This window comes from Bufo gargarizans, chromosome 3 (assembly GCF_014858855.1).
Source record: "Bufo gargarizans isolate SCDJY-AF-19 chromosome 3, ASM1485885v1, whole genome shotgun sequence".
In the NCBI taxonomy this organism is placed as follows: domain Eukaryota; kingdom Metazoa; phylum Chordata; class Amphibia; order Anura; family Bufonidae; genus Bufo; species Bufo gargarizans.
Window position 1 is genome coordinate 230,646,602 of NC_058082.1, and position 24,147 is coordinate 230,670,748.

Here is a 24,147-nt window from a genome sequence, read left to right on the forward strand (position 1 = left end):
GGAACGGAACGTTTTTTTTTGGCCGGAGAAAATACCGCAGCATGCTGCGCTTTTTGCTCCGGCGAAAAATCCTGAAGACTTGCCTCAAGGCCGGATCCGGAATTAATGCCCATTGAAAGGCATTGATCCGGACTTAAGCTAAACGTCGTTTCGGCGCATTGCCGGATCCGACATTTAGCTTTTTCTGAATGGTTACCATGGCTGCCAAGACGCTAAAGTCCTGGCAGCCATGGTAAAGTGTAGTGGGGAGCGGGGGAGCAGCATACTTACCGTCCGTGCGGCTCCCGGGGCGCCCCAAGCGCATGGATCACGTGATCGCATGGCACGTCATCCATGCGCTCTGACGTCATTCTGGAGCGCCCCGGGAGCCGCGCGGACTGTAAGTATACTGCTCCCCCGCTCCCACTATGGCAACCAGGACTTTAATAGCGACCTGAGTGCCATAGTAACACTGAAAGCATTTTGAAGACGGATCCGTCTTCAAATGCTTTCAGCACACTTGCGTTTTTCCGGATCCAGCGTGTAATTCCGGCAAGTGGAGTACACGCCGGATCCGGACAACGCAAGTGTGAAAGAGGCCTTACTCTATTAAAGGGGTTTTCTCAACAGGCTATTTGATACTTACCTGGTCTCGGCGCGCCGTCTACTTCCTGGTTTCGGCAGGGGGCAGGCTCCATCTTCATTGACGTCTTCTCCCGGCCGGGCCGCGCGCTGTACTGAACGCGCACGCCGAGTCCGCGCATGTGCCCTGGTGACTTCTTCCTAGCCAGTATAGTATACTTGCCAGGAAGAAGTCACCAGGGCGCATGCGCAGACTCGGCGTGCCCGTTCAGTACAGCGCACGGCCGGCCGGGAAAAGAAAAGTCGTCTGCGCACACACGGCCACCGCGATTCCTGAGAAGAGCGGTGGCCGTAACCAGGGGAGACTGAAGACAACAGTCAGGTAAGTATAGGTTTATTTTTTTTCTAAGGGGTGGGGATTTGTTAATGAAATATATTTAGAAAAACGATCACTGCTAAATCATTAACAGATTTAACAGTGATCATTAAGATGAGAATACCCCTTTAATTCAACTTCAGACATTGGTTTCTTAGATGTTACATGCAATAACTTTCATTTTAAAATGTGCTCATTATTTTCTTGAAATTAAGCTAAACAACTGCAAAATGTAATACTTTTATCTGTCTATTTAAAACACTCCAATTTTAGGAACTAGACTTACTGCTCAACATCTAGCACTAAAGTAGAATTAAATACAAACTTACAATATTGAGCTGGGTCAGTCCACAAACAACTCCATGAAAGGAAACAGAATAGTCAACACGGACATCACTGAGACTTGCCCACCAACGTGCAATGCAAAATTCTATGGTCTTGCCCCCCTGCAGTCAAACAAAACGAAGGATCATCAGAAATTAATATTTAAATAAGGTTTTAGTATAAACATTTTGTTTTACACATTTGGCATTTTAATGTAACTATCCAAATAAAAAACACTGAAAATGTTTCAGTTTTGACACTTCCCACTAGACAAATTTAGCTCACTTGTCAGCTTTGCTGTGCAGACTGGGACAAAGTCAGCTGAGAACAAGCTATTTATGGGGCAGCTCTACAGTACTGCCTAAGTCCTCCCTTGTCACTCTCTGGAGGAAGATCTATATTATTTATATCAACTTGTGTAAGTAATTTGATATAAGTTAAACCCCCCTTTCAGGAAACCTCATCCTACCCATTAAATAAATTCCCCTTTAAATTGACAAAAAAATACGTGTAGATTAAAGAGTTACTGTACTTTCATAAAATTGCATTTCTTTCAGTAGAGAATGGTGTAGCTAGCAAATTTCTGAATTACTTTATTTAAAAAAATAAAATCTGCCTGCATCCACCGGATGTAAAAGGCATGGCCACTAGTTGTCGTTCTCTTGCCTGTTTGGCAAGATCAGTTCCTGAGAAACAGAAGACAGCTGAGAGGAAGTTGGGATGTGTCAAAAGTTAGGGCATGTCAACTGTTTAAACACAACTTCAACTTCTGGACATCACAGGAGCCTCCTGTGTGTCTGTAAGGGCTTATGCACATGACCGTATGCCCTCCGAGACATACGGTCCGTGAGCGGCATACATCGTGTGCACGGGAGTACACAGGATCATAGGTTACTATAATGCTGTGCACATCGGGCCGCCCGTCGGACTATTGTTCTTTACTCATATTATGAGCGCAGGACAATAGCCCCGCAGGCGGCCCTATGATGCTGTGTACTCCCGTGCGCACAATGTATGCAGCTCCGGGACATATGGCCCGCTTACGGACCGTATGTCTCGGAGGGCATATGGTCGTGTGCATGAGCCCCAAGTGTGTTTTATCCCTCCTTGTCTGTTCTGTGAGCTCTGGAGCTGAAAACATACATAGTGGGAAGTAAGGGAAAGGACATCACAACAGTATGGTACTGGCAGAGTTCCAAAGAAGAGAGACTCCCCTGCTTCTGAGTGAAATGCATCTATTTGTGTAGCTGAAACAGGGAATGATGTGGCTTAAAAAAAAACAAGCACAGCCATTATGCAAACATTATTTTTGAAAATTCAGGTACGCTTTAAGGGCTCATGACAATGATATATTATGGCTCAATAGACCTTTGAGTGTATCATACATACATGCATACATAGTTAAATAACTCTACCAACAATTAACTGAGCACCATGGGTCCAGGTTCTCTGCCACTGATAATCAGCTATTGTAGTTGCATTAAAGTATGCCAGAGTGAAATCTACTCTACACCATCCCTCTGGGAATCCCAAGTGGACAACTCATTTCTGTGAGGTCAATATAGAAGGATGTTGTCCAGATGGGATATATGGAGAAACTCTACAGTTAATGTAATGATAAAATTATGATGAAACCTTTGCAAAGTTCATTACATTTTAGAGTAGTAGCCTGCAGCAACTAAAGCACAAAATGAAACAAAAAAAGTTTGGGGGAGATTTATCAAACTGGTGTAAAGTAGAACTGGCTTAGTTGCCCACAGCAACCTATCAGATTCCATCTTTCATTTTCCAAAGGAGCCGTGATAAAATGAAAGAAGGAATCTGATTGGTTGCTATGGACACCCAAGTCAGTTCTAAATTTACACCAATTTGATAAATCTTCCCCTATGACTTACCAGCACAGGAAATGCTTCAGTCACCGACCCATTCTCAGGCAAAGATGTAAATTTGTAAAACTCATGACTTCTGTAAGCTTTTTGTTTCACTAGCTGAACCGCATGAAGAACAAACTTAGAAGCAACATCTGCAGAGCGAGAGTTCACTGTAACCTCTGGTAAAGGGAAGAAAGAAGGAAAAGAGGGTTGGGAAAGGCAAAAGGAATACATGATGAAACATTTCTAGAAAGAAAAAAAAAAAAAAAAAAAATTCAAAACATCCCCAACAGATTTCCTCCTCAATTTACAGGACATAAAAAGACACATTTTCCATGTATGTCAACTTACCAGCCCATGTAGCACCTTGAGGAACTTCAATAAAATGGCGCTTAATTTGTCCCGGTTTGAAATGAATATCTTTGCACTCCATGTCATATGTACAATCACCGAGTCTGAGAGAAATATGAAAAAAGAAAAAGAAAAAAAAATACTGATCCACTGAGCACAATGAGAATGATAATTGTACATAAATACAAAAACAGCTAAGATCTGAAATACTTGCACAAATTATATTTCAGGACAGTACTTGGTTCCAGATAATATGAAGCAGAGAAGTAAGTAAAGACCCCAATACAAGATCAGTATAATTAACCCCTGAAATGCCCCCCCCCCCCCCCCCCATATGCCTGGGCCCCTCACACACAGTGTACTTAACTCGCCCCCTGGCATCCGCGCTGCTTCTGATACCGGTACGACCGCTGCTACATCCCCACGTCGCATGGATAAAAACATCCGGCATCGGGGTGGGGGTGTACGCCAATAGCAGGGGGTGACTGGGATGAGCCTCCCTAGCATCGTAGGTGATGCTAGGGAGGCTCGTCCCTGTCGCCGCCTGCTATTGGCTGCCCCACCACCACCCGACACTGGATGTTTTCATCCACGCGACGGGGGATGCAGCAGCGGCCGTACCGGTATCAGAAGCAGCGCGGATGCCAGGGGGCGAGTTAAGTACATTGTGTGTGAGGGGCACAGGCATAGCACAGAAGTGAAGACAGGCTCAACAGAATTCAACACAGAGTAGGAAACGCCAGCTCACTTAGTCCCAGAAGGTTAATCGTGCTTGGACAGGTCTGATCCAAGAATGAAGAAGTCCAGCACTGATTTATAAAATCCATGGGTCCTTTATTGCAGGAATAAAGGACGTCCTCCAGTGCGCCCGTTAACGTATGTCCCCGCTGACAAAGGATCCGTGGATTTTATAAATCAGTGCAGGCTCAACAGAATATCTGCAAACCCATCTTCAGTTCCCTGCCAAGTGCTCAGCTGTACTCTTGTCACTCATTCTAACAATCGGTCAGGGTCTCAGTGCTGGGCCCTCCAAACAATATGTCGCCATGACATATCCAAAGTTTAAAAAAAAAAAAAAAAAAAGGTCCCTTACTGTTTAAAAGGAGTCTGTCACCAGGAAATCCACTGTTAAACCAGGCAGAATGCCTTGTAGAGCTAGGTCAACTGAACGTAATGATAACTACTCATTTGCATATGGATTAAAGCAATGCATTACTAAATGAAAGTTAAGTGCAAAAAGGGCCAGGCCCCCGTGCACCTCTGCCAGCCCCTCCTTTTACTTGAGAAAGGCAGACAAGAGGACTATGCAGGGACCTGGTCCTGTCAACCAGAAAGGAGAGGCTGGCAGAGGAAGCAGGAGGAGCCAGGGTGCACGGAGTGGGGTGGGTCCGCCCTGGGTGCACTTAACTGCTTATTAGCATATGTATTAACAGTACTTTTTCACCACATAGAATCAGTGGTAGGTATCATTACATTCAGCCGAGCTGTCCCTACAAGGCATTGTGCCTGGTGTAGCTGAGATTTCCTGGTGGCAGACTCCCTTTATGGAAAATAAAAAAGGCTGCAAGGCCAGCCATATTTGAATCTGGGCTACTTTATACAGTATGCGGACAAGCTTTATAAACATTAACCCTATGAATACCACTCACTTTGCTGGAATGATAACAGTTACAGGAACTCTGAATAATGGACCGGAATTAGGAGCAGATGCATCATAACCACAAATCTGTAAAAAATAAATAAGTTAATATCTTATATATGGCTAATCAGCATCATACTGAATACCCAACACAGAACATTAAAAACTTCATAAGAACAAATCCAAGCAAAAACTGACAGTTTTTGTCTTCTCTTAAATGTAATCTGTCACCAGAAACCTCCCTCCAACTGTTTGCACAGATACATAGGTGTAGTTTACCTGATTAAACCCCCTTTTTCACCCAGGCAGCCCCTCCGATATGAGCAGGGCAGGGGAGGTTTTCATTAGATCTCTGCTAGGCGGAGGCTTTTGCCTAGCAGCAAGGCTGGTGATGTCACCGCCACTAATGGGCGGCTTTAACGCTGCGCTAGACTGTAAAACAGCAATGGGCAGCACTAAAGCCCACCCATCAGTGCCGGTGATATCATCAGGAACATAATATATATATATATATATATATATATATATATATATATATATATATATATATATATATATATATATATATATATATATATATAGCAGAAAAGGAGATTTGGCGGCACCAGTCTGTTGGCTCAGGTGCTGTGTCCAAAGGAATGAGCTTTCCACCTTGTAATATATGCAGAGAATCGGACAGCACTCCAAGACTTGAAAAAAGTAGAAATCTTTATTCACCCATGTGAAAAATAATTGCAACGTTTCAGCTCACAATCGAGCCTTTCTCAAGCAATGAAACACAAGACTGTGCATGTCTTATACAGCTTTTTCAAAAATCAGACAACCAATGAATTTTACAAATCAAGACATGTGACTGGTGAACATGTGAAAGTAGTTCACCTCATTAGATCATGTGAACAATTACTTATGCAAAGTACCATACTGCTGGATACACAGGGATGTGTCCATTAGTGTTGTATCCAAGCTTGTAACATTTAAATAACGTATACTACAAAGTGCATATGTGCATAAATAAAGTGCATGAAGATACAAAAAAATTAAATCATGTATTAATGTTTAAAATCATACACCACAGAGGCTGAGGGAAAACAGTGAAGGTTTGATCATGTTCGACAAAACCGCATGTTCATGTGAATACTGGCCAAAAACAGCCCTGTTAACTAATACTGTCAAAACCACAGCATGTCAAAGACAAACCTCCACCCACAATGTGCGCTCGCAACTGCGCTCCAATACATCCTCGGCAGCCAGATATCATACTTTTGCCGTGTGGGAGCTATTGCATACGCACAATGTGACATTATTAAAGGCATCGTCTTTGTAGCAAAGCGCTTGACACTGTATATGCTTCACTGTCAGGACCAATCAGAGAGGGATCCAACCTTCCGGGTAGATCAACCCCTCCAAAGTTATGGTCAGTTAAGGGGGACACCACATGCAAATGTAGTGCACCCCGAACCGTCCCATTATAACGGTCCATAGACAGTGTAATGGGGATCTCCCATATAAATCACTTGATAGCAAAAAAATGGTTTTGACACATCGTGGATGCAGTAACAGAAAAAATTCTATCCAGTTAAATTCATACACATAGAACATCACAAGCTGTCGCATGTATCCAGACTTCTATGTTCACTGTTTCCGCATCAGTCTGTGTGGTGTCTAAAAAACAAATAAGAGAAAATTACTCATATGCTTGTGAATCTTATCTAAATTCCATCATCACAACAGGGATCATGCCAGAAAGCATAAAGAGTGGGATATCAGGCAAACAGTAATCTAGAAGCATCCAGGATTATATTCCACATTTAACCCTTTAGGTTTTAGGCTATCTAAAGTGTAGATCCACCACATTTCTTTGTTTTTCAATATTTTTATTCGATTGCCCCCTCTCCTGGGGGGGGGGTACATGGTCTACAATCCAGCATATTAATTCACGTTCTGAATGTTTCTGCTCAGAAAAATGCTTCGGTACTGGTAAATCATGTCGTTTTTGGCGAATTGAAAATCTATGGTTATTTAACCTGGTTTTCAAATCAGTGGAGGTTTCTCCCACATACAGAATTTTACATGGGCAGGTTAACACATAGATTACAAAATTAGAATTGCACGTCAAATGAAAATTAATAGGATAAGTTTTACCAGTGGCAGGATGTATAAAGCTGCGTCCCTTGCCTATGTATTTGCAATTTACGCAGCTTAAACATGGGAAGCTGCCCAATCCATATTTTGACAATTTCATTTGACGTGCTCGCTGCCTTGAGCCACAATCTGCTCTCACCAATTGGTCTTTCAGACTGCTAGCTCTCCGGTATGAAAACAGGGGAGGCAGTCTAAATTCTTCAATTTGAAATTGTCAAAATATGGATTGGGCAGCTTCCCATGTTTAAGCTGCGTAAATTGCAAATACATAGGCAAGGGACGCAGCTTTATACATCCTGCCACTGGTAAAACTTATCCTATTAATTTTCATTTGACGTGCAATTCTAATTTTGTAATCTATGTGTTAACCTGCCCATGTAAAATTCTGTATGTGGGAGAAACCTCCACTGATTTGAAAACCAGGTTAAATAACCATAGATTTTCAATTCGCCAAAAACGACATGATTTACCAGTACCGAAGCATTTTTCTGAGCAGAAACATTCAGAACGTGAATTAACATGCTGGATTGTAGATCATGTACCTCCCCCCAGGAGAGGGGGCAATCGAATAAAAATATTGAAAAACAAAGAAATGTGGTGGATCTACACTCTAGATAGCCTAAAACCTAAAGGGTTAAATGTGGAATATAATCCTGGATGCTTCTAGATTACTGTTTGCCTGATATCCCACTCTTTATGCTTTCTGGCATGATCCCTGTTGTGATGATGGAATTTAGATAAGATTCACAAGCATATGAGTAATTTTCTCTTTTTTAGACACCACACAGACTGATGCGGAAACAGTGAACATAGAAGTCTGGATACATGCGACAGCTTGTGATGTTCTATGTGTATGAATTTAACTGGATAGAATTTTTTCTGTTACTGCATCCACGATGTGTCAAAACCATTTTTTTGCTATCAAGTGATTTATATGGGAGATCCCCATTACACTGTCTATGGACCGTTATAATGGGACGGTTCGGGGTGCACTACATTTGCATGTGGTGTCCCCCTTAACTGACCATAACTTTGGAGGGGTTGATCTACCCGGAAGGTTGGATCCCTCTCTGATTGGTCCTGACAGTGAAGCATATACAGTGTCAAGCGCTTTGCTACAAAGACGATGCCTTTAATAATGTCACATTGTGCGTATGCAATAGCTCCCACACGGCAATAGTATGATATCTGGCTGCCGAGGATATATTGGAGCGCAGTTGCGAGCGCACATTGTGGGTGGAGGTTTGTCTTTGACATGCTGTGGTTTTGACAGTATTAGTTAACAGGGCTGTTTTTGGCCAGTATTCACATGAACATGCGGTTTTGTCGAACATGATCAAACCTTCACTGTTTTCCCTCAGCCTCTGTGGTGTATGATTTTAAACATTAATACATGATTTAATTTTTTTGTATCTTCATGCACTTTATTTATGCACATATGCACTTTGTAGTATACGTTATTTAAATGTTACAAGCTTGGATACAACACTAATGGACACATCCCTGTGTATCCAGCAGTATGGTACTTTGCATAAGTAATTGTTCACATGATCTAATGAGGTGAACTACTTTCACATGTTCACCAGTCACATGTCTTGATTTGTAAAATTCATTGGTTGTCTGATTTTTGAAAAAGCTGTATAAGACATGCACAGTCTTGTGTTTCATTGCTTGAGAAAGGCTCGATTGTGAGCTGAAACGTTGCAATTATTTTTCACATGGGTGAATAAAGATTTCTACTTTTTTCAAGTCTTGGAGTGCTGTCCGATTCTCTGCATATATTACAAGGTGAAAGCTCATTCCTTTGGACACAGCACCTGAGCCAACAGACTGGTGCCGCCAAATCTCCTTTTCTGCTATATATATATATATATATATATATATATATATATATATATATATATATATATATATATATATATATATATATATATATATATATATATACACACACACACACATTTTTTCGTCTTATAATCGAGTCTCGATTTGGCCGACCCGAAAATGCCACTGCAGCGAGCGGAGCGGCCGGCACGTGACTGACGTCACTTAGTATCTCTCCTGCTTCCTGAAGTGGGAGGAGCGTTACTAAGTGATGTCACTCACGCGCCGGCCAGCCAGCTCCCGCTCGCTGTAGTGCATTCATCGTGACAGTGAGTACAGCCGGATCTGTTATCAATAGGAGAGATTATTTTACACAGGAGTAACATACTTTACACGCAAAGCCAGTTATGTGCGCAGTTTAAGACACGAGGGGACACATAGGGCCATGAGGGTGACCAGCATAAGATGCTATATGTCTTATGCTGCCCCCCCTCATGGCCCTATGTGTCATAGCACATATCCCCTATAACAGCGTCTTCCACAGATCCACCCCATAACAGTGCCATTCACAGGTCCCCATAAGTGTCCTCCACAGATCCCCCATAACACTGTCCTCCACAGATCCCCCACATATGCTGCATGTAATAAAGTGCAGGGCAAGGGAGAGCATCAGAGCAGAGCATAGAATGCTCCGATGTTCATATCACAGGGGCTGTCTAGGTGAAAAAGGGGATATGTCCGGGTTCAGCTCTGAACCCGAACAACCCCTTAAACATCCAGTAAAGAAGGCCTTGATATTTCTTCCCAATTCGCAACTGAGCAATGAAGGAGCCCAAAAAAGCATTTAAAGGGCAGCATAGTGACTCAGTGGTTAATGCTGGGTTCCTACATTCGACTCTGACAAAGGACAACATCTGCATGGAGATTGTATGTCATTCCAAAGACATACCGATAGGGAACTTATGAGCTGCACTGCGGATGGAAAGCAATGATAATGTCTGTTAAGGGCTGCAGAATATGTCAGCGCTATATACGTGAGTGAAATAAGATAAATTGAACTTATGCCAGCCAAGCCAAAAAATTGTCTTATAACGACGCATGAACAAGCCTCCAGCAGCCAGATATTTCCAAATAATAGACGTCCAGCTCTTAGAAAATTAAAACCATAATATCTTTATTCCAAGAAAATTTAAGTCACTCCAGTGGCATTTTGTAGGACAGCTCAATAGTTGACGTGGTTCAATCGTCAAGCAATCTTAGATATGACTAAGGCCTCTTTCACACGGGCGTTGCGTGTGAGGGCTGGATAGGATGCAGAAGCGTCACGGGAAAATGCACGATTTTTCCACGCAAGTGCAAAGCGTTTTAATGCGTTTTTCACACGCATGAAAAAAATAGCCATGTTTGGTACCCAGACCCGAACTTCTTCACAGAAGTTCGGGTTTGGGTAAGGTGTTGTGTAGATTATTATTTTTCCCTTATAACATGGTTATAAGGGAAAATAATAGCATTCTTAATACAGAATGCTAAGTAAAATAGGGATGGAGGGGTTAAAAACGAAACCCCCCTCATCCACTTGTTTGTGCAGCCCGGCTTCTCTTCTTTAATGATCTGGGAGGAAAAAGGACCTTTGGTGACGTCACTGCGCTCATCACATGGTCCATCACATGATCCATCGCCATAGTGATGGACCATGTGATGAGCACAGTGACGTCACCAAAGGTCCTTTTCCTCCCAGGTCATCAAAGAAGAAAGAAGAGAAGCCGGGCTGCGCAAACAAGTGGATAAGGCGAGTTACATTTTTTATTTTTGAACCCCTCCATCCCTATTTTACCAAGCATTCTGTATTAAGAATGCTATTATTTTCCCTTATAACCATGTTATAAGGGAAAATAATAAAGATCGGGTCCCCATCCCGATAGTCTCCTAGCACCCATGAGTGAAAAACGCACAATATAGAGCATGCTGCGATTTTCACGCAACGCACAAGTGATGCGCGAAAATCACCGCTCATGTGCACATCCCCATAGAAATGAATGGGTCCGAATTCAGTGCGGTGCAATGAATGCATTCACCTCACACATTGCACCCGTGCGGAAATCTTGCTCGTGTGGAAGGGGCCTAAGACAGCTGGACGATCAAACGCGTCGACTACTGAATGGTCCTACAATATGCCACTGGAGCGATTTTAACTTTTTGGGAATAAATATGTTATGGTTTTAATTTGTCTCCTTTGAGAATGCTAGAAAAGAACTGTAAATGTGCACAAATAAACAGTTATACACACCACTTGAGGCTGTGTTCGTTCTCCTTTTCAGTAGAATAATGTTCACTTCACTAGCTGCAGATCCATTCCCAACTTGTCAACATAAGCCCCACCTTTTACATACCCAGCCAACACCGTAAACCCGACCATCCACTTCTCTAGTCATCAGAGAAGGCTCAACCCTACACTTACCCAGTTGTCATTTATTTATTTATTTTTTTTATAAAAGAGGAGTGTGAGTTTTTACCTCTGTGTAATGCACTCCTTCACGTAAACCACGAGGATCCACACGGACATTTATATGTCTACATTGGTTCATTAGCTCCAAGTGACTGGGATACTGAAGCCAGGAAGCGCTTGAGACAAGTGCCAAGTGAAGTTGGAGGGCAATCCTTTCAGAGGTATCTGTCAATTAAAAATAATTGATTTCTCTTTTGAAACAAGTATACAGAAAGTCAGAAATTAAAGAGGACCTTTCATCCGTTTTACTTATAGGAGCTAAATACCTGTACTTGCAGGGTACCCCCTGTTTTTTTGGGATTTTTAAAACATCATCCCTACGCCCCCCCCTGAAGTTCTTGCGCTCAGTATGCCAATACTGAGCATCGGTACAGGGAGGAAGAGACGCCAGGGTTTCTCAATGGGCATCTCCTTCTTACTGGCTGTGCCGTGATCCAAATCACAGCAGAGGTTTTTCCTCCCTGGCTGTGACGCTCTCCGATGTGATTGGATCACAGCACAGCCAAGGAGAAGGAGAGAGAGAACGTCAAAAGGGCGCGGCGGGGAAAAGGGGCGGTTTAAAAAATAAATAAAATAAACTGGTGGCGGCAAGTATAGGTATTTAGCTCCTATAAGTAAAACAGATAAAAAGTCCTCCTTAAACTCACAGCACGCTACAAGTCGATGCCAATAGGGAGAAATTGTTACATTTTACAGTATATGTATCCAAAAAATACATACGTAATTTTTGACATGGAAAATAATGCCTCTGGCGTTCCACACTTTTACATCACTGTCGCAAGAAATGGCAAAGTTGAAGGAGATCGCAAGGATGCTTATAGCGCCACAGTGTGTCAGGCTGATTCTTAAACACCATTAAAATATTTTGGGTACACACAGTGTCATACAGAAGTCCCTTGAGCTTACCAGAGGAAATGATTGGTGGGCCCATCCTCTGTGTATTTAGGACCTTAAGGCCCCTTTTTTACACAAGCGAGTTTTCAGCGCGGGTGCAATGTGTGACGTGAATGCATAGCACCCGCACCGAATCCGGACCCATCCAATTCAATGGGTCTGTGTACATGAGCGTTTTTTTCACGCATTAGTTCTGTGTTGCGTGAAAAACGCACCATGTTCTCTATCCGGCATTTTTCACGCAGCCCTGGTCCCATAGAAGTGAATGGGGCTTCAGTGAAAGACGTAATGCATCCGGAAACAAGTGCGGATGCAATGCGTTTTTCACTGATGGTTGCTAAGAGATGTTGTTTGTAAACCTTCAGTTTTTTTATGACGTGCATGAAAAATGCATCAAAACGCATTGCACCTGCGCGGAAAAAACTGAACAACTAAAGTCAAAACTGACTGAACTTGCTTGCAAAATGATTCACTGAACCCGGACCTAATCTGTATCGTTCGTGTGAAAGAGGCCTAAGGGCCATGTTTTATTAGGGTACTTTCAAACTTGCGTTGCTGGATTCCGGCAGGCGTTCGTCGCCAGAACTGCCTGCTAGATCCATCAATCTGTATGCAAACAGAAACCATTTGTAGATGGATCCGGATACGTCTCACAAATGCATTGCAATACCGGATCAGTCTCTCTGATGTCATCTGGAAAAACTGATCCGGTAAAAAAATGTTTTTACATTTTTAAAAGGTGTGCGCATGCACAGACCGGATCCGTCAATGCAGCAATTTTAATGGCGGATGGCACTAATACATTCCAATGGAAAAAAAATGCTGAATCCGGCATTCCGGCAAGTGTTCAGGATTTTTGGCCGGAGAGAAAAATGCAGCATGCTGCGTTTTTTACTCCGTCCAAATACCGTAAAAGGACTGAACTGAAGACCTCTTGATGTAACCTGAACGGATTTCTCTCCATTTAGAATGCATTAGAATAAAACTGATTCTTTTTTTTTACCAGTATTGAGCCCCTAGGTCGGAACTCAATACGGGAAAACTTTGACGCAAGTGTGAAAGTACATTAATAGGAGTTCATTATTGTCAGGATCCTCTGGTGGACCAGTCCGACCCGGCAAATACTGTGTAATGTAAGAAAAAAAATCACCCTGAAAGTCTGAAAAAGTCTAGTTTTTATATATAATCTTATCATACGTTCCCCTCACCTGTGTTTTCTGGAAACATAGGCTCGATGCCTACACCATGATCTGATGGGGCAGCAACCTGTACTGGATCCCTGAGGTAGATTCCACGGCCATTTCCCACTGTAACTGTGAACCCTATCTTACTGGTTGGTGAATCATTCTGCATGAGGTAGTCGTACGCTTTGTCAACCTAGAAAGACAAAATAAAATGTGACGTTTCTGCTTGCATGCAGAATTTAATGTCCCCCTACAATAATCAATGTGTTATATGAACATAACTAAAAATCATCTTGCACATAAAGAAAAAGAAAAATAACGGAACAATGAGAGCAAATTCTCATGTGCGGAAATTTTGTAGTTCATTCTTATTGCACCTGTTTAACTACGTTGGCCAAATTTATCAAATGTCAAGTTATTTGTAGAATTTTGTGCTTCTTTAAACCTAACCCTTGTATAGAAATGGTAATCCAGTTTTTTTTGTTTGTTTTTTTTCTGCCACCCACCTACTGGAGCGAGTTTATGACTTTTTTTTTTTAAACGAATTTACATACCTAACCACATTCTCTTTCTCACCCCCTTTTCAAAAGTGGCAATGCAAATTGTGGCACAAAACTGGACTAGGAAACTTTTCTATGCCAGAAAACATTGCCCCCAGTGAGCTCTAAAAGTTCCCAAACCTGAATAATGCCATGTCCTTGAGCAAAGACTTCAATGTTTTCCGTCTTCATAGCAGTGTTTTCAAGAGCTCTTCTAACTGAATGAACAGTGTAAGGGACTTCGTTTGCTTTAAGACCTAAGAAACAGAAGGAAAAAAAAAGATAGAAGATAAAAAGTGAATAGATAGAATATGGGTCCATTCACACGTCCGCATCCGTTCCGCAATATCAGGAACGGGTGGAGACCCATTCATACTCTATGGGGCCGGAAGAGATGTGCTCTCCACAACTGCATTTCCGGGCCGCGGGTCCACAAAAAAGATAGAACATGTCCTATTCTTGTCCACAATTGCGGAAAAGATTAGGCAGTTCTATAGGGGGGTGCCGGCCGGGTGTATTGCGGATCCGCAATACACAACGGACGTGTGAATGGACCCTTAAGCACTGGAGATATTCAGGGAAGTGGGACATATTGTTTAGAAGATTACCCTGAGTCATCTTGCACATCTACCATGTGTAGTGCATTGAGATCCCACTTCTATACAGACTAGCAGAGCAGAGAAATACTAAAAATGGAGAGCCGAACTTACCTGATAACACTAGTGCAATGCCCCCACAAGCATTGGGAGAAGACATAGATGTTCCATTCATTAACTGTGTGCCACGCAGGGTCCAATTTGGAACTGATGCTATGGCTCCTCCAGGTGCACTTATACTGACTCCAAGGCATCCATCAATACTGATTGCAGAAAAAAAAATAGAAAATCAGCAGTAATCACAGGACATTCTCTAGCTTATACTTGTTATAATGTTTTTGGGTTTTTTTCCATTATGACCACAATTAAGTTGATAGTTATGTGAACTAGCACAGCTTCAAGTCTTACCTTTATCCCCACCACCCCCCACCCCCATACACATGTCTTCTCCATTCTCCTGATGTTGCCACTGTGTGATACGCATCCTGCTCTTCGCTTTGGCTTCAAAATACAGATGCAAAATACTGAGCAAGTCTTGTCAACTAGCGTGGGCGGGGCTAAGCTCTGTTCACTTGAATGGAGTTTAGCCCCGCCCACGCTAGTTGATACTAGTCGTGACATCAGTGGGCTGGCGGTAAACAGTGAGAAGGCAGCGGCGCTTCTCAAACAGCTGACCGGCGGGGGTCCCGGGTGTAGGACTCCCGCCGACCAGAAGCTGATGATCTATCCAGAGGATAGATCATCAGTTAAATGAAAGTGCAGAGCCCCTTAAAGCCTCATTCACACAGGGATTGTGAGCCAAAACCAGGATTGGAGCCTCCACAGACATAAGGTATAAGGGAAAGATCTGCTCCTGGTTTTGGGTTTAGAGTCACACATGGTTTTGGCTCAAAATCTTTGACCAAAACAAGGACGTGTTAATGAGGTATTAATTGTACAGTCTTAAATCCTTTTGATACCAGCACCATACATGTACGGCGCTGGAGCGATAGGCAAACATAGCGCCCGCTCGCATGGGCAGCAGGCGTCATGGCTGGCAGGTCTCTGCTGCTTCAAACAGCAGAGACGTGCCACTAATTACCGCGACCGACCATGCCAATCGCTGTAATTAAAGCCTTTAGATGCCGTGATCAAGCTCGTGCTTCCGGGAATCCTACCGACATCCTGTACGACCAATGGGGATGCCAGTAACTTGTTTGAATGGCCCGGGTCTTGCTGAAGAGACCAAGAGTATTCAAAACTGCAATTCTTATTTTGGCCACCAGATGGCCAACATAAAAAAAGTGAGCAATAGACAGTAAAAGTCATTTTAAAAATACATGATTGTTCAAAATAAAAAATTTTAATAGATTTTTTAGGCTCATATGAACTTCAAAATCATTACAAAAAATAAAAATCTAAAAAAATTAAATATATAAAAGTTTAATCAACCCCCTTTCCATGTAATAAAAAAACTAAATAACAAAAAATATAAACGTCATGGGTATCAACGCGACCGAAAATATAAAAATATTTTTCCAATATGGGAACAGAAAAAAAATAAAAAAAAAGGTAAAAATAGCCAATTTTCCATTTATCGCTTCTCTTACCCCAAAAAAATAAAAATAAAAATGTAATAAAATGTGATCAAAAAGTCACACACTCCAAAATGGCATCAATAAAAACGACAGTTTATCCCGCAAAAAAATTAGCCCCCACAAAGCTCAGTAGATATAACTACAAAAAAAAAAAAAAAAGTTATGCGGGTCAGAATATTGTGATATAAATTTGGCTTAGAAAAAATAATTTATTTATTTTTTTACACTATTAAGACATTAAAAAAACTATACATATGGAGTATCATTGTAATCGTACTGACCCAGAAAATGCAGGCCATGGGTCAGTTTTGCCACAAACAAAACGCTGTGGGAACAAAACCCGTAAAACAATGGAGGAATTTCGCCCCCCCCCCCCCCCTTCCCATTTGGAATTTATTTTAACGCTTCCCACTACAATATATGCCATAATTTATGGTGGCATTAGAAAGTACAACTTGTTCAGCTAAGAAAAAGCCCCCATACAGCTATGTGAACGGAAATATAAAAAAAGTGATGGCTCAAGGAAGACAGAAGAAAATGTAAAATGAAAAAAAAAAAAAAAAAAAAAAAAAAAAAAAAATCGCATAGTGAAGGGGTTAAAGGGAACTTGTCTATATGTGGGCAGCAGGTTATAGAGCAGGAGAAGCTGTGGAAATTGATATATGTTTTATGGGAAAAGTTTCAGTAAAACTTGTAATGAATTAATTACATTCCCTGCTCTTTGTATGCTGACTGTACGACCACACGGTCAGGTTTCCTGATGCAGTTTTGGAAGCCAAAATCAGGAGTGGATCATGAAAGCAGAGAAAGTATAAAGGACAGATAGGTTTTCTATAATCTCCGACAACATCTTGGGAAGGAAGAACCGTTAGTTGTCTGTGTCTAAAAGACCCAGGTTTATATGTGATCTTTTTAAATATTCAAAAAAATTTTTAAAGGTTTTATTAATATTTTAGTATGCATACCCAACAAAAGAACCAAAGACATTTTCAGATAACTCATACAAGAGTCAATTGCCAATATATCATAATTATATTGCTGGAGTGAAAGCAACAGGTATCACAGGCCAAGACCCACGGGGTACACTTGTCCCACAAAGCCCCTAAAAACATCCAACACAACACACACTCGTAAGCACACGGGTCACCTTTCAAACAATTGGAAGTGGATCCTAACAGTAAATTCCTCAGATACATAGAAACCCAGCAATAAGCACAAATCAAAGCGGACATGAGCGCTTTAACTTTAGAGTAAAATACCAGTGAATACTTCTGCGAATCATACCTAGGACCTCTTGAAGACCAAGTGTATTGATTGGCAGGTAGCTTTTCTCGGAGGGAATATTCTGCAACCATCATATCCGGAGAAACATACGCCCCAACTCCTGAAGAGAAGACAATGCATAAATGTTTCACAAGTTGCTGAAAATTGTAGTCCTTTAATCCAATAGGCAAAAGTGGGAAACTTTTAGGGGCCCCTCATAATTTCTTATAAAGTCAAGAAGGAAGTAATGAGAAAAATAAGAAAAAGACACAATCGCAGCTTAGACTAGGAAAACGGAGGGTGTTCCCTTGTGAAATACTGCAAAGGTCCCCGATAGGGGCTTAAGGTGAGTATACCTTACTGGATCGTGTTGTGCAAACAGGACCAACACTAGGTAATAGTGGTCTCTACTGTAGAGAGGATGGATCAGGCTGCTGCATTTGTTCGCCAGGTTCCTCCAGAAGATCCGAAATACAAGTAGAAGCTAACTATCTACACGTTTCAGTTGCAACAGGCTGGAGAGGTGGCGGCCCGCCGCTGAAACGCGTAGCCTGTCTTTTATCTATATGGTTTTATGTACATTTTTAATAAATATTTTTTATAGGAAGCAGAGCAGCACGCTTTATTTTTTTCTCCTCTCCCTGTTGAGAGAATGTGTTTCAGCTTAGACTAGGAGGCACCACGAGACAGATGGACTGTATATTATAACGCAGTAGAAGGTTACTATTGTATTCCATGCAGTTTCCTATTGAGCTGTGATTAATAAACATTTATAGAATACTTACAGGATATGCCATAAACGTCAGATTGGAAAAGGTAAGACCCATGTCTAGAATTGACCCCCTCCCCCCCGACTCACCCGGATGTGGTCGGAACTACAGAAACATCCCACAAGTTGCAGGAACCGCGTAGCACAGAACAGTCGGCTGTGTCCATGGGTCTGACCACATCCAGGCAGCAGGGAAAACCACTTTAATATTAATACTAAGGCACACCACCTCTGTATACTTCTCAAGAAATGTCAGTCAATGTATACTAGTAGTAATAAAAGAATAAATCACCTATGACACTAGAGGTCGTTCCTCCTGGACAGCCAACAGTTGATAGACACGGGCCATTATTGCCAGCACTTGAGACATAAATGATGTTGTTTTTCCATACTGCTTCATTAATTGCTTCACAAATCCTCCTAAGAACCAAGAATACAAATATATAAGGCAAGGAGGGAAGATGTGCAAAGCTTCCAGTCAGCGATAGTATAAAACAGAGACGTACCCAGAGTTCGGCCAGTGAGTGGCTTCCCCATAGCTGTAATTGATGAGGTCACATTTATATTTTATTGCTTCAATCATCTGTGAAATAGAAATAAACGACTTGAAGTCAGATCAACCCTGATGAAAGGATTGCTGCCCTTTAAAGACAATTATCTCATACTAGACATTATGCCGTTAGAATAACGGGCGCTAGAATTTGCCGGCGCCCAGAGCAATCATTACTCCGCACTCCAGCCGATCAACACCGCCCCCCGCGGAGTGGGCGGCGGCGGGGGAGTTGTAGCAGGAGCGGGCGGCGGCGGGGGAGCTGTAGCAGGAGCGGGCGGCGGCGGGGGAGCTGTAGCAGGAGCGGGCGGCGGCGGGGGAGCTGTAGCAGGAGCGGGCGGCGGCGGGGGAGCTGTAGCAGGAGCGGGCGGCGGCGGGGGAGCTGTGGTTTGCCTATAGGGTGACACCCTGCAGGGAAACTTGTGTGTAGAGCTGTGTCCGTGTGGAGCGTTGTGTCCTGATTGGACGCCGCACATGCCTAGTGCAAAACTGGAGAGGCACACACGGACACAGCGCACTCATACAGGGATTTTATTATTATAGATCTCAACGCAGCTGATTTCCGTGCAAGGAACAGAATTACACAGCAGTATTCGTGTATTGTACTGCCAGTGTTCCTCATCTAGGAGTCCCAGCAGGCACTGTTGTTCCACCGCCGCACGGAAGTCCAGAACGACTGCAACTTAGGATAAAACCGCACATACAGCTAGAACACTCAGATACAGCCAAAATCAGCTAACAGTCTCTTATACTGAATCAAAGGCAGAGGAATACATGTACACCAGCTATCAGAAATAGTCCAGTACACTTACACAATCAAGTCACTCCTGTATACAGCAGTTCTATTAATGCAGTTATTGGGGCTGGTTCTACACTAAGGGTCGGGACATTGGTTTAGGGGTGGCACTATTACCTTTGTACTCACTCCCCAGATGCCTCTGGGCATGCAAGCTATGACTGCCTGCAGGTCTCCAATGAACAGACATCATCCAGGATCCCCCGAGACGCTAAGAATGATCTACAAGTGTGGGTGGTGTGTCCTAACGTTGAACATGACTATAGGATATCACCTGTGTATTGATCATAGAGGATTGTTCTCTGAAACGTGATTTACATTTGTATTAAGATGAATAGAACTGCTGTATACAGGAGTTGGTATCGCTCCTCACCATGTATTCCTGGTGTACGTGTATTCCTCTGCGGTTCATTCAGTGTATGCGACTCCTGACTTTATACCTGTTGGCAGACTTGTGTATGGTTTTATACGAGTTAAAGAGGAACTAGGATATATAGGAGAAGGAGCCGAGCAGATTGTGGGAAAGGATTCAGTAAAACATGTAATTTAGACATTTAGATCTCTCCTCTCCGATTTCATTAGGGGGGAGATATTATAAGTGATTGACAGCTATCTGTGTATACACACTTACACAGAGAATGCCATCACTGATAATACTACCCCCGTAGGGGTGGGCAATATGGCCCAAAATCTATATTGCAATATAATTTGAAGCATGTGGACAAAATCTGTATCGTTGCACAGATTCATATCGTCCATATCGCATATATCGCCCACCCCTACACCCCCGTGTACAGCCATCAGTGACTGACAGCTATCTCTGTATACACACTTACACAAAGAACACCATCAATAACTGATAATACCACCCCCGTGTACAGCCATCTCTGTATACACATTTAGGCTACTTTTACACTTGCGGTAGCAGGGTCCGGCAGGCTGTTCCAGCGGGAGAACAGCCTACCGGATCCGTGCCAACTCTAGCCCACCGTGCCGCTGGAGGTCCGGCTGCAGCAAGGCAAACATTCCTCTTGGCTTGCTGGCCCTCCTGCGGCTGGACCTCCAGTCCACCCCTATTATAGCGAATGGGGTCGGAGTGGACTTCCGGCGGCACGGTGGACTAGCGTCGGCACAGATCTTACATAGGGAATACTATCAATCACTGATAACACCTCCCACATGAACAATGAAATAAAAAAGCAGAGATATAAAATGTACAAGTTACAGGTTTTACTGAATCTTTTCCGTGAAAGCTGTACATAACTCTGCTCAGCTCCTCCTGCCCTATAAGAAGCTGCCTGCAGATTGCACTGCATTTCATGCTGCCAGGTCTTCTTTAAAGGGAGTCTGTCATATCAAACAGCAATGCCCTATGCAAAGTCCACCCAGCTGGGCACTTAGACTTTTTTTCAGTAGAATAAAAGAGCTCTTCCTGGACCTGGAATAAAGACACAACGTACACACAGGTATGTCTGAAATGCATTTGCAATCTTCTGTGGGGCAATGCTGTTATATAGGTGAAAATAACGTGACAGACTCCCTTTAAGCCATACCGAGACAGCCGTAATGCAGCCACGTTTTGGACACTAAACCACAGATAATTGCTGGCAGCCAGCGCTGTGCGTTCAGCTGTGGGTTCTAGCTCCTACTACTTTTGTCTTGGTAACTGGGATATGTCTAGAACTGGAGAATACATTTTATGGTGGTAGAAAGAGATATAAAAATATGTTAAAGGGATTGTCCCATCTTAGCCTTACATAGCAGAGATGAGAATAACCATTTGTGTTTGGGGATGGCCGGAGTTAAAAGAAAGATCCAAGCAGACGGTGCTCCACTGTTTCCATAAGTCCTAAAGCAAGTGCAGTAGCGCAGACTAGTGTCGGTAAATGGCAAATCCAGGTATCGAATCGATACTGATAGAAAAGTATCAATTGGGTATCGATAATTCGATACCCGGTGCAACCCTAACGCGTCATAAAACACAGTTTGAATAGCTCTCATTCACTGCTATGGAAGTTTTGTAAGCTGCAGAGCACAGGCCATTTCTGTAACTCAGAATCTCCGGGCTGGCACTTACTGTGGCGTTATTCCCATCTCAGCCATTAAAAGCCTAGATGGGACAACGTCTTTAACTAAACATATGAAAGCTTGAGTCAATCCTGCATCAACATCCTGTGTCTTAAAAAAAATAAAAATAAAGTATTATATTTGCATAGTTTCCTAGCAGACCAGAGGGCACTGCCAGCTACCATACGCCAATGCCTGCACCACACCTTGATGATGCGGAGCTACGTCTGACAAGAACCCAGAGAGACAAAAGACAAAATAGCCTGGGAGAATAGAAGCCATACCGCTCTTATAAGTCCTGTCCCAGTTTCCATTGTGCTCAGTCTTGTGTCACCAATTTTTATTGCTAGAACCTGTGCTCCAGGAGCAACACCATTTCTTTCTGGTTCATCAGGAAAAAACCCTGCTGCAATACTGGCCACGTGAGTTCCATGGGCACCTGTAATGTACAGTAAGACATCTATCACCAGGCTTCTAAATCATTTCTGCTTGATAGAAAACATACAGAGATCCAAAAGATAGGACACCATTAAACTATACTACTGCATATGTACATGAACTACTACCCTGCGAAAGGGATTTTTCCAAGTTAATTAGAAATCCCTGCAGCAACAGTGAGTGAGAAAGCAGTCCTGTTCCAGTCCTTCTCACCAGTCTTTGGTTTGACTTGGTGCAGGAATGACGTTCTGTGCACAAATCACCCCTGCAGCCAATCACTATGCTCAGTATTAATATGTCACATACTGCTGAGGCCTGTAACTGCACAGAGACCTACTGTGCATGGAACATCGCCGCCGCTGCTGCCTGGAAGATTACATCAGCCATGCCGGACCAGAGCCTGGCCCTGAAAGTGGCAGAGAAGAAAAGTGGCAGGTATGACCTCCTTTATTCTTTTATCACACTCGCTGTTGCTGTTAGAGTTTGTATTTAACTTGAGCAAGTTCAAAAAGCAAAATTTCGATTACACTTACAGCCTATGACAACACCCCTAGAAAGACCACCTCCTTCACCCTTGGACAGGAAACAGGAACTAGAATCGGGAGGGAACACCTCCCACATCCCTAGTCAAAGGCTCAAGGAAAACCTAAATTTTCCCCTCCACCCAATGACGGTACTCCTTGGAGAGTAGGCAAGAAGAATTATGGAGGGACTACTGCCTGTGAAACTCCACCCAGAAAGACCGGTCTCGGCACTTGCTTGGAGTGCAGCAGAAGAAACACTGAACAAGCACAAAGACCAGAAGATACAGTGCAGGTAGGAGAATACAGGTCTCTGTGCTTAGACAGCAGAAGGCACTAGAAGACTAGCCCTGTCAATCCAAGGGAAGTGGGACTGAAGAAGATGGGGGTAATGGGTACTTTCTCTTAACTGCTGCTGGTTTTAAAAAAAAAAAAAAACAACTTTCTATTAGGCTTTTTCCATTCTCCAAATATTACGGCCTGAACAATTTAATGAGCAGGGGGGAAAATTTTTAAAAATTCTTTCTTGGCCCCAACCCCCTGCACAGACTGTGGTTCTTTTGCATCCTTGGTGGAGCTCACCACTTTCACCAATACATTAATATTTTCCTTGGAAAAAGTGACCTCAATGCCAACTCATCTTCCAATGAATCCTCCCCAGCAGACTGCAACTCACTTCCTCCTCCAAACCAAACCATACATCACTGTCACTAGAAGGCAGACTGCACACACCCAATTGGATGCTGGTTAAGCAAGCTACGGATAGATTCTTTCACTTCCATTCTGCTCATCTCCTTAATGTTATCTATCAAGGAAGTGGCCTCATTCTCTACTAACCTCCCAAAGCAAGCTTGAAATAAAGGTTTACTATGACAAGTTTCACTTGCAAACAGCACAATGTCTCTCCTTTGCTTTAGAGGACCTCTTAGATGACTCTTTAGAAACCTAAATAAAACCATAAAGCTCTAAGAAATAAAAAGCCAGAAGGTACAGGGAGAGGAGGTTCCAGACTCAAGCAGCAGCTTCTAATGGAGGCTTAGGTGACCAGTGGAAACCCAAGAGGATCTCAATTCTGACTGAACAGCAGCAGCTTTCTGTAGGAACAATCCGAGATATCTCCAGTTTTCCAAGGACAGGAAACAGAACTGGGGATCTGCGTTTGTGTGGGGTGGTCCCCTCCTTCAAAAATTCTACTTTCTGTTTCTAGCCCAAGGGAGAAGGAGGCAGTCTCTCCAAGGGTGCTGTCAGAGGGAAGGGAAAAATGTGAACTGAAGAAGTTCCATATTGCAGTACGGTTCCAGAAATGAAATCTGCAGTCTTTCTACCAAATGTTCCAACTGGGAACTTCATGACTTCCGC

General features: G+C 42.9%; 1 protein-coding gene across 2 annotated transcripts in view; it reads right to left on the reverse strand.

The window, feature by feature from the left end:
- Positions 1-24,147, reverse strand: part of TPP2 (tripeptidyl peptidase 2) — a 77,639-nt gene that overhangs the window by 46,015 nt on the left and 7,477 nt on the right. For both annotated transcript variants that reach the window (XM_044284652.1, XM_044284651.1), the window contains exons 7-18: positions 22,114-22,268; positions 18,923-18,999; positions 18,709-18,836; positions 17,669-17,768; positions 14,922-15,070; positions 14,353-14,468; positions 13,697-13,865; positions 11,602-11,759; positions 5,133-5,209; positions 3,484-3,587; positions 3,157-3,311; positions 1,267-1,383 (exon numbers count right to left, since the gene is read on the reverse strand). In XM_044284652.1, coding sequence (XP_044140587.1) covers positions 1,267-1,383; positions 3,157-3,311; positions 3,484-3,587; positions 5,133-5,209; positions 11,602-11,759; positions 13,697-13,865; positions 14,353-14,468; positions 14,922-15,070; positions 17,669-17,768; positions 18,709-18,836; positions 18,923-18,999; positions 22,114-22,268 — 1,505 coding nt within the window. The remainder of the gene's footprint in view (positions 1-1,266; positions 1,384-3,156; positions 3,312-3,483; positions 3,588-5,132; positions 5,210-11,601; positions 11,760-13,696; positions 13,866-14,352; positions 14,469-14,921; positions 15,071-17,668; positions 17,769-18,708; positions 18,837-18,922; positions 19,000-22,113; positions 22,269-24,147) is intronic.